The sequence below is a fragment of the Acipenser ruthenus genome, chromosome 19 (assembly GCF_902713425.1).
Source record: "Acipenser ruthenus chromosome 19, fAciRut3.2 maternal haplotype, whole genome shotgun sequence".
In the NCBI taxonomy this organism is placed as follows: Eukaryota; Metazoa; Chordata; class Actinopteri; order Acipenseriformes; family Acipenseridae; genus Acipenser; species Acipenser ruthenus.
The window spans coordinates 3,726,130-3,742,500 of NC_081207.1; the positions used below are offsets into that span (position 1 = coordinate 3,726,130).

General features: G+C 42.2%; 1 protein-coding gene across 2 annotated transcripts in view; it reads right to left on the reverse strand.

The window, feature by feature from the left end:
• LOC117424740 (protein tweety homolog 2-like) overlaps positions 1–16,371 on the reverse strand; it is a 36,603-nt gene that overhangs the window by 14,214 nt on the left and 6,018 nt on the right. For both annotated transcript variants that reach the window (XR_009307746.1, XM_034041413.3), the window contains exons 2-3: positions 11,058–11,236; positions 1,876–1,987 (exon numbers count right to left, since the gene is read on the reverse strand). Coding sequence is in view for 1 of the 2 variants with exons in the window: in XM_034041413.3 (XP_033897304.2) it covers positions 1,876–1,987; positions 11,058–11,236 (291 nt within the window). In the remaining variant the exon portion in view is untranslated. The remainder of the gene's footprint in view (positions 1–1,875; positions 1,988–11,057; positions 11,237–16,371) is intronic.

The following is a 16,371-nucleotide window of genomic DNA, read 5'->3' on the forward strand; positions in this document are numbered from 1 at the left end:
TTACGCAACTCCTTGAAGTTGAACGGGTGAACTGGAAGTGTAGCATTGAAGTATCTATACACTTTCTTCACTATCAGTTTCAAATAAAATACCATTACAAATCGACTTCACATTTACCACGTGTGCTTGTTTGGATTTTGTACATTGGTGTAACAGGGCAGAAGCTGGACGTGAACCGGGGACCGTCTTAACCACAATGCAAAAGAGCCGGGCTTGAGTTTTTAACCTCCTCTCATCTCAGCAACAGGGGACAGAATCCGTAACGGCAGGTTTTAAGAGGAGGAAGCTTGTGTCCCTTTAGTCGAAACTTTGGGGGATATGCTGTCAACAAGGATGAAGGCTAAAGGAAGACTGTCATAAACAGACACCAAGGAATGCTTGTCTTGTGTAAAACAGAACAGCATTGAGGAGCACTACAGCTTTAAATGAAACAAAACTCATACTGGCTTCAAACCTGTCTGACTGCGCTGGAAAAAACGTTTCTCTTAAAAAAAAAAAAAAAAGAAATATGTTTGTAATTATGAGACTGGCACGGCACCAAAATACCTTGGCTCTCGCACCCAAAATCCCATAATAAACCTGGTTTGGGATTTTCCAAGTGCTAATACTGCCCTCACTTTCAAATGCTCGTGTGCATTTTAACAACATTTCAGTGTTTTTTTTATTATTATTATTCTTTCAGATTCATATCACCATGCTTTCCATACAGGGAAATAATGTCGGACCTCCCTTCTAAACTGCATCAGTGGCTAGTTATAAAAAAATAAAAAAGCCTTGGATGAGTAGATTTACATTGAATTATTAGGTAATTTCAGGTCTGTTTGATTAAATATATTTTTAAAAAGTACTGTGCACGATTTATATAGAATTAAAAACTCAGCCATTTACTGCATGTTTGATAAATTCCATTATTTTAATTAAATGCACAGCATTGCCAAAAACATAATTGGTTACCTAACTGGCTTACACCGGTTTCCAAAATGCATGAAAGCATTTGTATTGCATGCAAGTGTTAGCGTGTTTCATAACCACACTCCCCCTTTAAATGGGAATTCTATGTGCGGGAGTTCTGATGTTTCTTCGTTAGGAACCCCATAGGAAATGGCACGGTGTCTCCAAGGGCTAACATTTTTAATGACTCCTCTGTTCCGGTGACTATTTCAAAGTTTAAATGTTATTTTTTAGTTCATTTTATTTTATGAGGGTGAAGGGTTCTGGGCCGTGGATCATTTTTCTTACTGACGTGGACTGTTAAATACAGCTCTGCGTTTAATGGAATCAAGGAATTTAATCCCCGGGGTTAATGCAGACAGGGAGGTAATCTCCACTGTGCAGCTGTGCTTAAGAGACGGGAGGTTTCTTTCTTTCTTGACGTTTCGTCCTCATGAAAGGGACAATGGCACAGGCTGCAGTCACAGACACAAAGCTGGCAGCCACTCTCAGAGCTCACAGATCTGCAAGCAGCTACCTCAACCCTGACCTGAACACCCACTGCCAGTCAGCCATAGGCATCTCTCAAGCAGAGACTGTACAATTATTGCAATGGTGTTGGATTGCAAAGTGGACCACTCAGAGCTTCAAATGTCATTTTAATTACATTTATCTTACTATTTTCACTCATTCAGAGTGGTGCTGGGTCCTGAATTAACAGTTTTCCATAAATCTGTCTTTTCTTAACTTTGGAGTTTTTTTTTATTTTTATTTTTTTCTGTTTGTCTGGAGAGTCCTAACTGCTCAGACTGAACAGCCTTTCTTTCAAAGCATGTGACCTTTCAACTCTGTCAGCCCCAACTATTCTGTCTCCTCTCTGTCATATAGTTGGGGCTAGCAAGACAATGTGTAGGACAATGTATATCAAGCAGCCGTGGTACTGACCAGTGTGTTGACTCCTTTCAGGGTGTGGTTGGCATGGTAGAGGGAGTAGGTCACCTGGTACACGCCATCGTTCATTTCACTGTTTCCATAGAAACCAACACCAACAGCAGCGCTACAAAGGAAGAAAGAGATAGGAAGGCAAATTTACAAATCAGACTCGAAACAACACTTACTCAAGGAGGGGATTCAGAGTAAGGGACACAGCACTTTGTTCACCCCTCTGTCTGTCTATACCAAAAGAAGAGGTATTAAAGTTCATATCACTTCCTTCCTATTACATTCAGAGAAATCCAGCAATTCAAAACAGATAGAAAAACAGTCTCTCCTGTGGACACCCTGGTCATCCTCTTGTGTCTCGGATTTGGATCCATGTGAATTGCTGGCCCCCGATTCTTGGAGCTAACCCAATGTGAAACGCCACACATGACCTCATTAGACATTACTCTTATTCTGCTAATATTCAGGCTATTGTTCATAGACCTCGACAGTGTCAGTTCATGAGACCTGAATCCCTATTCCTTGATTTTACCTGGAATCTGTTTGTCTGTTTTATCTATATGATGTTTACAATCATTCAGAGAGATTTTAGATGCATTCATTTTCAGAACAGATGTTTGTTTGAGACTACAAATTGAGCGGATTTGGTATGGATTTTCATTCACTGAGAGTTTTAAACAAATAATAATAAGAATAATAAATTAATTATTTTATTTGCTAAAACGCAGTAGCCTTATTGACAGAAAAACAAGAAGTGAAATGCAGGATTCTTTTCTTTCTCGCTTGAAATAAACACTGCTGTCTTTTCCCCTGGGCTCTCCCTTCCCAGCACTGTCGATAATTAACGATATTATACATTATCAGAGGCCATGTGTTAACCCTGGTAAAATATCATCAACGAACAGCCCAGCAGCTATTTACTAAAACACTAACGTGGACTGCAGGCGCTTGGTGGTCTGCGTTGATGACTTTTAGAAAGCTGAAGAAAATTAGCCCTCCCCCCACCCCCTGCCTCTTCCTCTGGGTGCTTCAGCACAGTTAGTATGGGCTCCGATCTGCAGCTCTTTGTCTCCCTCTTTCTCCTCTGGCCAACGCTCCCAGCTTGCTATGAGCAGTTGCCATTTGCTGCTATTGCAGACCAAGAGTCGCATGACCTAACATGCCATTATGAGGATTGGGTAATGATTAGGCCATGGCAGATACAATGGGAAAACTAGACTGGAGTGTTCATCATTGGTATGGACACCATAAAAACTTACTGCCTTGGCAATTGAAGCTCCCTCTCTCCGGTCCCCACCCCCAGCCCAATTCATCAGTGAAAGTGCAGAGGTAAGTAAATGGAGAGGGGGTGGGGTGGTTCTGTTATGAGGAATACTGAAGCAGCCTTGACTCACGGAGTAACAAAGTGACCCCACTCCTCTCTCTCTGTCTCTTAAGCTTATTAAAGTCAGACTAGATGCGGATCAATAGCTTTTAGCAGCATTAAACAGCTTCACTTCATCTACAATACACACAGCCTCGCCAGTTGGAAAAGACCTGAAGTGGTTTAATATTTTCTTTAGGTCCTTGTGTTTCTACCTCCATTTCTATGATGACATACAAGGATGCAGTAGACAGGCTTTCTAAATGAAAGGCTTATCTAATGTTAATGCAAGCCTGTGGCAGTGCAGCATTCGGTGTCCTGCAGTGACTAATGCCATAAAGCGCAGCTGTATTTGAAGATTGAATTTGCATTTAAGATTGTGCCAAGGTTTGAAATACGACCCCCTGCATGTCGATTCAAGCCATTCCAGACTCCTTTACGAGCTGAAGAGAGGTACATGGCTCCTAATAAAACCTGCAATGACTGAAACTGCTAGGCAATGGGAGTTTAATTAGATGTCATCCCTGTAGTGCCCCTATCAATGCCTGCTCTTCCGTGGGATAAACTCAGCAAGTTGCATCTATTGGCTGGTTCCGTTTCCGGCAGGGTTTGCGTTTACACTGGGTGATTATGCAACTATATAGGACAAGCACTGGCATCAGCAAGCATGGCTCTGAGAGATTAGGTAGCCTTGTCTGGGGAAGGTAGAATGGCTGGATGGTTCAGGCTGACAGATGCTCCCCCCTTTCAGTATGATTACACAGGGCTCCCCCCTCCCCGTTCCACACACACACTGGAGTCAAGCAGGCCTATGAAAGGAAGAGCAGAGACAGGTTGGGGGTTTATGCAGCAGAGTCCCGAACGCACAGCACAGACTCTCTCATCACTGCCTGATCACAGTGAAAGCTCCAGGATGACCTCATTCCTGATGGCTTCATTAACCCCTGCAGCGCCAGGGAAGCGCACAGAGATCGAGAGTCCGGGTCCCAGTAAGACAAGCCAGCAGACTGGTGCCTCTCACTGCAGATTCCACTTTAAGAAACAAGGTCAGGGTCTGCCACTTAGTACTGCAGCTGCAGGAGTTAATCCTTGCAGTGCCAGGACCCTACAGAATCTTCTTACGTATAGCATCTGTCTGACAGCACAGGCAATTCACTTAACTATGTAACCTAGCAGTGGGTGTGTTTTTTTTTTTTTTTTTAAATTCACATTCCACAAACTTTTTCCAAGCCATTTATTTGATCTTACTTTTATTAGATTTTAACCCCACACAATAAAATGGAGCTTTTGAAGACATGGTAATGCAAAGGGAAACCAAGCGTGCACACGCACACGCACACGCACACGCACACACGCACACACACTGATCATCATGGTTGCTAAGTAGCTGCCTGGGCCACTGGCTGCCACAGAACTTAACAAGAACACCAGTTCTTCAAAGTTGTCAGTTTTAATCCAGCAGGCTGCAACGTTAAGCGAAGCCTCGTCCCCATTGTCACTTCATTCCTGACCTGAGTGCAGCAACAGCTTCCTGCTTCTTAAAACCTGCGCTGACATTGGTAGCCCTGCAGATTCCCTGGAGGGGGGACAGTGACTGAAGCACACCGGATTACAGGGTGCAATAAGGTTCCTTCCATTCACATTGCTATATAGAGTGCTGTTTGTGAGCTCTGCAGTTGAAGAGTCCCATGCTTCCAATTCTGAGTGGTCTGTTCCGTTGATGATTACACAGCACCTTCCATTCAAGGGTCATGATCTCCACTCCCCCAGCTGGGTCACAGGTCAATAAACTGCCCAGCTGAGCTTCCGGAAACACTGGAGGGCGATGGGCTCTTCCTCATTGTGTTAAGGGTCAAGTCCAATGAAATGTCACATTTTGTTTAACAGCAAAGATACAATACACAGACATGCAGTTAGCTACTGTACTGTATTAAAAAAAGGGGTGGAGGCTGGGTGCGAACCGGCTACCTCGCACACTGCAAGCAGGCATCTTAACCACTATACAAAAAGACACAGGCTTTCAAAGCAAAAAGTGACCGTACATTAACCTACAGCACCTGCCATGGATTTATATATACGATTGTTGTAAAGTATGTATAGACTGTCTACTAACACACATTATGCGCTGAATATACAAACTCTTAATAAAACATGAGAACTAAGTGAACTAAACTCTCACCTGAAGCCCCAGGCAACATTATATTAAAGCAGATAGCATTTAGCCATTTATGACTCAGGAAAGTCAGATAATGAACCCGTGTAGAGCAGTCAAGAGGGGTAGCTGCTGACTATAGTAGTTGTCATGGCGTTACAATGCACAGCTTATCCACAGTTTAACCACACTAAAGCGACAGCAGCTTGATAGCAAGGCGGACTGGTAAATGGAAGAGCTGCTCGCTGCTGAAGGGTGAAGCTTTGAGCAGGTTAGGAAATCTCCCTTCTTCACAAAGAGCCAATAAAAATGATGGATGCTGGAGAACTTCCAACCATGAGAGTGTTTCTGACAGCCCATTTGCAGTCAGGGTATTCGTCTGTGTATGTGTGTTTATTGCGGTCCCTGGAGCCCTCCACATGTATTGGTAATGCAATCATTAACTTCTTGGGCTGTTAAAGCTTCCCAATACTTCCAAAATGCTGAAAGATAGATACGATAATGACTGTACGCCAGACCGCCTGCGTGACTAGGTTCTATTCGGCAGGCGTGTTGGGTTAGGTAGGCGTCAATTAGGGTGCCTGGCAAGCATCACACTTGTCAGCGTCCCCTGGTTGTAATAGCAAGGGAAATGTGCTTAATTATTTTACTGCTATAATTAACTGATCCTGGCGTTCTACACATTTTACATTCTCACACTTACAGTCTGCAAGTGGAACGGTTTTCTGCTCAGATCTCGTTGAGCTTAAGTCAATTCAGGCCTGGTCAGTCCATCTTGATTTGTGATCTAGTGACAAGGTCTCGTCTTTTCCATTTTTTTGATTGCCTTTAGATTCTAGTCAGATCTCAGAGGCTACACAGTGTCATTACTTGGTGTGCTGCAGTGAACACAGTGGCTCTGGAGGCTCTGGTAGACACCTGAATAGAGACAGAGCAGGTCAGACCAAGGTCCTGTCCGTTTGTGGACTTTATTAGACATTATAAGAAAGAAAGCATATTAGCCATGAAGTCCTGAATACATGCTAATACCACAAAATATGAATTATACAAGTAAACAAAGAATGACGTTTGGGGCTGCTAAATGCAGTATAGCCCAGAGGGTCAGGGACCAAATGATATGCGCTAGAATTACTAGTGTAGCCCACTTTTACTGGAGTTCAAACACATTTGGAATATACAGTACACTGGAGAAAACTGCCTCTAGTTTAAGGATTTCTTGAGATCACAACTGGGAAAAGGTACAGAAGCTAGATGAAGCAAACTGGGACATTAACAAGAAACTAAAGATAATGCATTCTGTGCACACTTGTAATGACTAATCAGAGCTCTCTCTCTCTCTCTGCTCCTCCAGTGTCATTGGTTGGCTCTGACAAGGAGAACCTGTTTTCTCATTGGCTCAGACACCTGCCTATGGACACTGAAAATACATGTTTGTTTCAACATATGTTTCTGTCAAAGCTGCACAATACAGACCAATGTAGTTCATGAAAGTGCAAAACAGCAAGCATGTGTTAGCTAGAAACTCTTTAGAAGCTAGCCAAGGTCTCACTACTCCTTAGGGAATGAATGCGTGGTTTTATATTGTGTCATTAACAGCCTGAACAATTTATTTTCACCTCAAAGGCCTTGCACTGCATCCTGGTTGAAGAGACGTTTATATCATACAGCCAGCATTGTATGCACTTGTACTGGCATCGACAACACATACCTGCATTTCCTTATTTCAAGGATTCAAAACAATTGGGCCACCTTGTGTTTCTGGTGTGGAAAATCCTCTGCAGCTGAAGTAAAGGAGACTGCAATGTGATTAACCTTATTAGAGCTCCCCTAGATTCCCCACAACGAGACACCACTTACTTACATGCACTATAACCAGCCGGGTAAACACACAGGAACTGAGAGTTACAGAACACTAGTCGCATAACTTTGCTCCAGACCATCAGGGGTAAAGAATTCCCAGTTAACATAAATCACGCTGATGCACTTAATACTACAATAAGCCCTGTCCCAAACTGGAATGGTAATAGAGATCTAACTTAATAAAGCACGCCAATGGACAGAGATGACTGTCACAAGACTGGGAAAATTCACTGAAGATTCAATTAAGCCCTTTGGGGATATGTTGAATTCTCTTGCATTTGCATTATGTCCTAATGCAACCGGTCGCCTTGCCTTTGGTTCCAGTGTGCAGCCTGCTCTGCTAAGCATGTCCTCCTGTTAGTAACCCTTCAGGTTACTCACACACACATATGCAAGTAAGGACGGAGGGCTTTTTGGTAGCAAACTCGCACTTCATTGTGCTGGCTTACCTCTGTAGCATTAGCAGATATGTGAATATGTTTTGGTTATGTACCAACTCCAGGCACAGATAAAGATCTCACTGGAGATCCCCAATGGTCTTGGGGATTGCTAAAAAGCATTATAAAAGTTGACCATAGTAAAAGCATAGCAAAGTATAATAAAGCACAGTGTAGCTTTGTAAAAACCTAGGGAGATACGGTAAAGCATGTTAAAACAAAACATGGTAAACTATGGTAAACTCCAAAAGCAGGGAAAATCTGTAAAATTAGCATGCAAATTTACCATGGTAAACTGATCAAGGTAGGGTCAGGCCTAGTCAGTTTGAATGAAATATATATATATATATATATATATATATATATATATATATATATATATATATACACACACACACAGTACTGTGCAAAAGTTTTAGGCAGGTGTGAAAAAATGCTGTAAAGTAAGAATGCTTTCAAAAATAGACATGTTAATAGATTATATTTATCAATTAACTAAATGCAAAGTGAGTGAACAGAAGAAAAATCTAAATCAAATCCATATTTGATGTGACCACCCTTTGCCTTCAAAACAGCATCGATTCTTCTAGGTACACTTGCACAAAGTCAGGGATTCTGTAGGCATATAGTCAGGTGTATGATTAAACAATTATACCAAACAGGTGCTAATGATCATCTATTCAATATGTAGGTTGAAACACAATCATTAACTGAAACAGAAACAGCTGTGTAGAAGGAATAAAACTGGGTGAGGAACAGCCAAACTCAGCTAACAAGGTGAGGTTGCTGAAGACAGTTTACTGTCAAAAGTCATACACCATGGCAAGACTGAGCACAGCAACAAGACACAAGGTAGTTATACTGCATCAGCAAGGTCTCTCCCAGGCAGAAATTTCAAGGCAGACAGGGGTTTCCAGATGTGCTGTCCAAGCTCTTTTGAAGAAGCACAAAGAAACGGGCAACGTTGAGGACCGTAGACTCAGTGGTCGGCCAAGGAAACTTACTGCAGCAGATGAAAGACGCATCCTGCTTTCTTCCCTTCGCAATCGGAAGATGTCCAGCAGTGCCTTCAGCTCAGAATTGGCAGAAAACAGTGGGACCCTGGTACACCCATCTACTGTCCGTAGAAGTTTGGTCAGAAGTGGCCTTCATGGAAGACTTGCGGCCAAAAAGCCATACCTCCGATGTGGAAACAAGGCCAAGCGACTCAACTATGCACGAAAACACAGGAACTGGGGTGCAGAAAAATGGCAGCAGGTGCTCTGGACTGATGAGTCAAAATTTGAAATATTTGGCTGTAGCAGAAGACAGTTTGTTCGCCGAAGGGCTGGAGAGCGGTACACGAATGAGTGTCTGCAGGCAACAGTGAAGCATGGTGGAGGTTCCTTGCTAGTTTGGGGCTGCATTTCTGCAAATGGAGTTGGGGATTTGGTCAGAATTAATGGTCTCCTCAATGCTGAGAAGTACAGGCAGATACTTATCCATCAAGCAATACCATCAGGGAGGCATCTGATTGGCCCAAAAACTTATTCTGCAGCACGACCCCAAACATACAGTGAAATGCATTACGAACTATCTTCAGCGTAAAGAAGAACAAGGAATCCTGGAAGTGATGGTATGTCCCCCACAGAGCCATGATCTCAACATCTTCGAGTCTGTCTGGGATTACATGAAGAGAGAGAAGCAACTGAGGCTGCATAAATCCACAGAAGAACTGTGGTTAGTTCTCCAAGATGTTTGATGTAGATTTTTCTTCTGTTCACTCACTTTGCATTTTGTTAATTGATAAATATAAACTATTAACATGTCTATTTTTGAAAGCATTCTTACTTTACAGCATTTTTTCACACCTGCCTAAAACTTTTGCACAGTACTGTAATATATATATATATATATATATATATATATATATATATATATATATATATATATGAGGTACTGTGTGAATGCAGGTACCTGTTTTTGGAGGAGACAATAAATCTATGTCCTATCCACTTGAGGACATTATTAGCAAATTAGTTTAGAGAATTGAATTCCACTACAGCAGCCAAACCCTGTAGCCTTGGTTCAATCATTTATGAGGTAATACCTCCACAATGGAAAAGGAACGCAAACAAAATCAGGCTTTATGCATCATAAGATTACTCCACCATAATGAATTTATATAACATCTGGGCATCCACCTTTAAAAAGTGAACTCAATGTAATAAACACAAAATCAAGCAGCCTTTGGCAACCAGCATCAGACCTTAAAACAAACCATTTCATGGCAGTTGTGTTCATCATAAACTTCATGCAGAAGGCCGTTTGCAACTTAGCCTAGGCTAACAATTTAGCCTCAATTCAGTAACCAATACTTCCTTACCAATGCAGAGTTCTTGATTTCCATTCTCTCAGGGGGAGCGTATGTTTGAAATCAAACGTGGAGATGTTTGTAGGTTTCTGATGGCATGATGGCTAGAGCATGCTGGTTGAAAAGAGGGGGGTTGTCACGAACATGTCAGAGACACACTTGGAGAAGGGGCCTGGCCATGACGCCCGCACACATATCTTCCATCAAAATCCATCAGTACTTAAGCCAGCGAAAGCCCTAAATCTTATCAAAGCGATTCCTGGGACCAGATTACTAACAAATCTCTGTTTATCTCAGGAGGCTCCGAGCGCTGGCATTCTTCAGTCTCTGAGACGCAGCAATACAGACTGGAGGAGATTCCTATTACTGCCATTGGGAAAGCGCCACTATATTCTGTAACCCAAGCAGAACCAGCAGCAGCACACAAGTAACTATAATAAGGCTGCAAATCTTTGTTATATCGATTGAACACTTAAACCTTCAGTGTAAACTGCTGTCTATCATACACATTTTGAATGAAAAAGTAGACTTTAGTATTTATCTTTAGGTGCGACTTTTGCATTTATTTCAAATTGTACATTGATTTTCTTTTTACATGCAGTATTCACTTACAGTGTTCTACAATGCATTAAAGGTACTATCAAATCAATCAAAATAAGATCCTAATAAAACATTTTGGTAAAATGCTGTTAAGGATTTTTATTTTCGGTTACCATGGCAAGCTTTTCTACCTTCACAGCCTTAACCTATACAGGGTCATCCATCGACTCCATGTCAGGAATGCATGGAGCGCCATGCCGTGTTTTACAATAGCCCCAAAGCAGGCATCAGACTCTCTAGTGTACAAACTCACTTTCAGTCACGGCAATCACCTACATCTGGTACAGACATTACTGTGATGTGGAGTGTAGAGATCGCCCTACTATACGGTATTGCAATGGGTTGCCTCCAGTGTGTGTATACCAATGAGCCCGTTTCCAATGCGGTACCATTGACTGGCTTGCTCGCTCGCTCACTCACCAGCACAGGAGCCCTGCAATGACCGCTGTCCAGGTGACACAGCAGGATCTAGGTCTCTTGGTCTCCTCCTCGTCCTCCTCGTCACTCCGGCAGCAGCACAGGCAGCCCAGGTAGATAGCCAAGAAGAGCAGGTTGAGGCCCAGGCCAGCGGCCACCACGCACACCAGGAAGATCAGAGACTGAAGGGCAGACACAGAGAGAGAGAGAGAGAGAGAGAGAGAGAGAGAGAGAGAGAGATTATGATGCCATTTCATGTCTTGTGTATTTATTAATAAAATGCATGTGTAACGGGCTGTGTTGTGTGATACACTGCCGTTACAGATTCTGCTCAGTCTCCTGTCGGTGATATGAGCTTAAAAGCTCTAAAACCATGGATTCAAACAAGCCTGGCTCTTTTGCATTGCGATGCTTGCCTGCGGTGCACAGGGTTTCTGATTTGTATCCAGCTTGCGCTCTGTTACACATGTGTGTATGCATGTATGGAAATGTGTATGTTTACTATTACTATCCTCAGGGTTTGTTCTGTGTCAGTACCAATGGTCTAGATTATCATCTAGTCAAGGTGCTGAAACCATGGGGATCGCAATGATGCAATAAAAATTGACTGTCAGAGACGTTACCTGTTACTGTTAACACAATCAGCGAAAAGTAACATGCTTTCCAAATTCCACGTCAGCACCTCAGACAGTGAACGGTTTATGAAAATGGGTTTATGCTATCTGTCAGAACAAAAAAAGAGTATCCAGCAAAAAAACAAACAAAGCAATGAATCAACAGATCAGATATGTGATGCGGTGATTAATCACTGGGCTGGCTCCCATGGCGGGGCATAGGTTATGATTGTTTGAATAGGGGGGCCAGCTGCGGTGAGCTAAAATCGCCCCGCAGAGCCCCAGCCCCCACTCCAGTTGCCTTGGAAACCTCTAGGTTCCTGGGTGCCTGAATAGAGGAATTATCAGAGGAGATTTAAGGCGAGGAGCATGCGACAGCACGATGGAGCGTCTTGCTGCGGTCTTGTGACTCCAGAGCAGCAGGAACGAGCCCTGAGGGGAGGGGGGGATATCATGAGGAGAGGGAGAGGAGGAGTCAAATAAACAAATAATAAAAGAACAGAAGTGAATGCAAGTGGTGACAGACAAGCAAGGGGTTTAGAGAGAGAGAGAGAGAGGGAGAGAAAGAAAGAAAAGAGAGGGATAGTGAAAGAAAGAGGGAGAGTGAAAGAAAGAGGGAGAGTGAGAGAGAAAGGCAAGTAAGATTTAAGGAAGAAAGATGGAACAAAAGACCTAAAGAAAAAGAAAGAAAGAAAGAAAGAAAGAAAGAAAGAAAGAAAGAAAGAAAGAAAGAAAGAAAGGACTGTTTACAATGCTGTCACTTTTTTTTCCAAGCATGCATTTTGTATTCACTTGGCTAATTATCAACAATTGCTAATTACATATTTCTGCAATTGCTGTCAGTGGCACCATTTGCTATGTTCACCCCTGCCATTATCCCTTTTTGTTATAATATAGCAAACCACTTCTGCATCCGAAACCACATTTGAGTTTCAGTGCTGGGAAAGAAAAAAAAAAAGAGGGGAGGAGGAGAAACAGACAAACACTGCAAACAAAAAGAATGTCAGGGAGGGTGAGTGGAGAAAAGAGGGAGGGGAGAAAGAGACAGAGGGGAGGTGCAAAGAGAGAAAGTGATCCAAAAAGAATAGAAATCAGGTGTAAGAGAGAGGGAGAGAGAGTGCCAGAGGGTAGAGATGGAAGCAAGCCCTATAAATGAAAAAACTAAAGCCAGGGAGGCAGAGAGTGAGATATAAAGGGAATGAAAGAGGCAAGGGGAGAGGGAAAGGAGACCTATTATGTGTTACTGAATAGATCTGGCAATACTGGTTTCATGGTCATGCCAATATAAACCATTACTGAATTGAATTGGAGAGATGGGAGATGGTCGGGGTGAGGGGAGTAGTGCTGTAAAGAAAAAAGGGGGAGGGAGGGGAGGAAACAACAGGGGAGAAATGGAGAGGAAGGGGAGGAGAAGCAGGACTGAGTACACAGGGGGGCATGTTTGGGACGAGAGAACCAAGGGGAGATCACAAAGGGGGAGGAATAAGAATCAAAGCTAGGGGGGATGGGACGGGACCTGGTTTGGGACGTCGTGTTGTTATAGCACAGACCACTAGGGGAATGAGATATTCCTCCCCAGAGACAATGAGATCATGGTTGGTTTCCTGTGCAGTGCTGCAAGATCGTGGACCTTTTATTCAGTCGCACACAGGAAAACGTCTTCAAACCCATGCAGGAGAGTATCCTGGATAGCCATTTTAAAAAGACAACAAAATCTAAGAAAAGTCTCTTTTATGCTCATAATAAACAGCACCAGGTGGTGTCAGGTGCTAAATAGATTGGAATAAAAGGCAAACAATAGCACCATAAAGGGATGGAAGTGGCATCAGGTTTTCTCATCCTTATTGAATTATAAAAAGATTAGTCTTAATACAGTTAAACAAATTCTGAGATAAGATGCTGTTGTCAACAGAGGTCTACTTAAACCTAGAAAAAACACCTGTGGGATTAATCTAGAATTAAAAGCTGATGTTATTTTCAGAGAGAAATACAATCATTTTGACAGTATAAAACTAAATAAAAAACTTGCCCTGGTACAACCAGATCCCCTTTTATACCACAAGCCGATGGGAACTGGAGGAATTGCTTAATATTTAAAACCACTCCGTCAAACCGCTAAATAATTGGTAGCATTTACACAGCAGCTTTACTTTCAATTGATATAACCGCAAAACCTAGATTAAGCATGCCCTGCAACCAACAGCACCAACCAGACCCAGACCTAGTGTGCCTTGCTGCTTGAATGGAGGACGTGTGTGAAGACTGGGAGTGAGCTTGTTCTATTAATACACGCAGATCACATTGGAGTGGAACAGCATCTTTAAACTGCAGGACATGTCTGGATTGGAAAAGGGGATTGCTTTACAAGCCTTTAAAAGTCTGAACTGAATCACTGAAGACAGACTTGGATCATCGTGATCATTATCATCAGGGAAAGTATTGACTTGATTACTACGTATCTAGTTAGTCTCAATGTTTGGCGAAAATCAATCCTGCCCAACTCCTGATTCAAAATGGTTCTAGTCCATAGACCTTGCTCGCTGCCAGTTTTCAGTGTTAGTTTTACAGTGTTGCATTTTTCTGATGTCATGATCCTCTGCAGCCGTGGTCTTTCCTCTCCTCCTGACCGTATGTAGATCGTTCTGTAGTTCATTAGTGTGTGGGCACAGTGGTTTCACACTGGGGTACAGTCTCTCCCCCTCTACCGCCAACACATTTTTTATCCTTCCGTATTACGGCCAGCTAATATTTTACTGCTCAGAGCCTTATTCCGGCAGCGATTCAGCACCTTCACCTAACATGCCTTTATTTCCTAGCTGAGCCTAACAAAGTGGCCCTGCTGCTAGAAAACGTGTGCACGTGGACTGCGTGTGAATTCAGTCTTAATACTAACTAGACGATCAGGTCACACTTGAATGGGCCCATTCCCCCTTTCACCCACCTGGTTCCACAGAGTCCGTCCCTTTCAAAGCTAATTGCCAGCTCTGCATAAAGACATTTCATGCCCGAGACCATTCATTTCCAACATGCTTGTTCACATTTTAAAATGCTCCCAGGGAATTCAAGTTTCACTTTTGACATTTATAGAAGTAGACACCAATTTCGATGCCATGGTCTTACATGAACTCTACTACTTTATCATTATAAAACACTTTTAAAGACACAGTATAGATACAGCCACTTAAAATAGAGTTAAAAACAAATGTTGAGACATCGGTCAATGGATGCCTATTTTAGTCTAAACTTTGGCGGACCTTGATACCACCACCAAAAAAACAAACCTGATATATCGTAGGCTTATTTCCATCGTATTTATTGTACTATAATAAATGTTAATAAGAGGGATAATAAACCCAGTTAAAAGACAACACTATATAGTCAGTCACTGTGTAGATCACTACAGTAAAATGATCAAGACTAATTCAGCTTAAGCGCAGGTTCAATTTCCAGTCTCAGTTCAAGTACAGGGCCAGGCAGGTCATGTCATGTGTGTTGTATACTGGATTAAACTGAATGTATTGCAATGATGATTCAGGTGTGTCCTGTCATTTTGTGCAGTTGGGGCAAAACTGTACTCTGGAAACAAAAAATGTCTTTTAGCTTTACAAATGTGCTGTATTTTCTATACATGGGAAGACATCTGTGATAAGATGGTCTAGAATTTTTACAAATCCTTGACGGTGATTTCTCATACAGGATGGATAATGTTCCATTAAAAAATGAGTGTCCATTAAGAGATCTTTGCCTTTTTGAAGATTTTAAACCTGAAATGTATTCTAGCATGTTAGTAACATTATACATTTGGAACCAACATAATATAAAATCATAGGAAACCAGATGCCAGTACAGTATAGAAAAAAGTCTGTCTATCAACAGGACTAGCAGCTCCCCTCTTGTCAAAGCCTCACACCACCCCAGATGCATGGATTACATCAGTAAGAAACCTCATTCCTCTCAAAGCTTCCTCCTACATGCGGAATCTGCCACAGCCCATCAGGAGTACGCCTGGATGGGCCATTCTACATTTAGAAACAGCCGCGACACCATTAATATTTTAACATGAAGCCACATTAGCGATTCCTGCCCAAGAAATGAGGAGGGAGACAGCGGGATTATAGATCAGAGGAGAAAGATGTAAGAACTACTCCATCAGACTGCGCCTTATGACATCATCCTCACAAGTACTAGTACACCCAGTGTGAATGCCTTCGCAAAAAAACAAATCAACAGACGGGCTGGTAGGAAATGCGGAGTAATGCCTTCAATATATAACATAGCATTCAAGGTCTCCCACAGGGTTTCAATTGAGCTTGAAAAAAAGCCCTTTAGTTTTAATGTAGGATCTACTCTGATAGCAAAGCTCATTATAAATGGTCGACTCTGCCAAGTCTCTTTATGTAGCTCCATTAACAGCCACTGCCTTACAAATGACTTTTTAAACACTTTCTACAGTTGTTGAAAACATTCTAGGCTAAACCTACAGAACTCCAGCCCCATTTAGACGTTTTTGGAAATTCACTTTTAAAACAGAGCTAGCAGAAATGCAATACATTTGTTGGTTGCAAAATGGTTTTATTATTATTTAGGCCTAGATGTAAAGATCTAGCATCGAAAAACTTTCTGAAAAGAAATGAATATTTTTCATTGTGCAATCTATCTTCCATTTATTCAAAGTTTTAAAGCAGATTATTATTATTATTTAT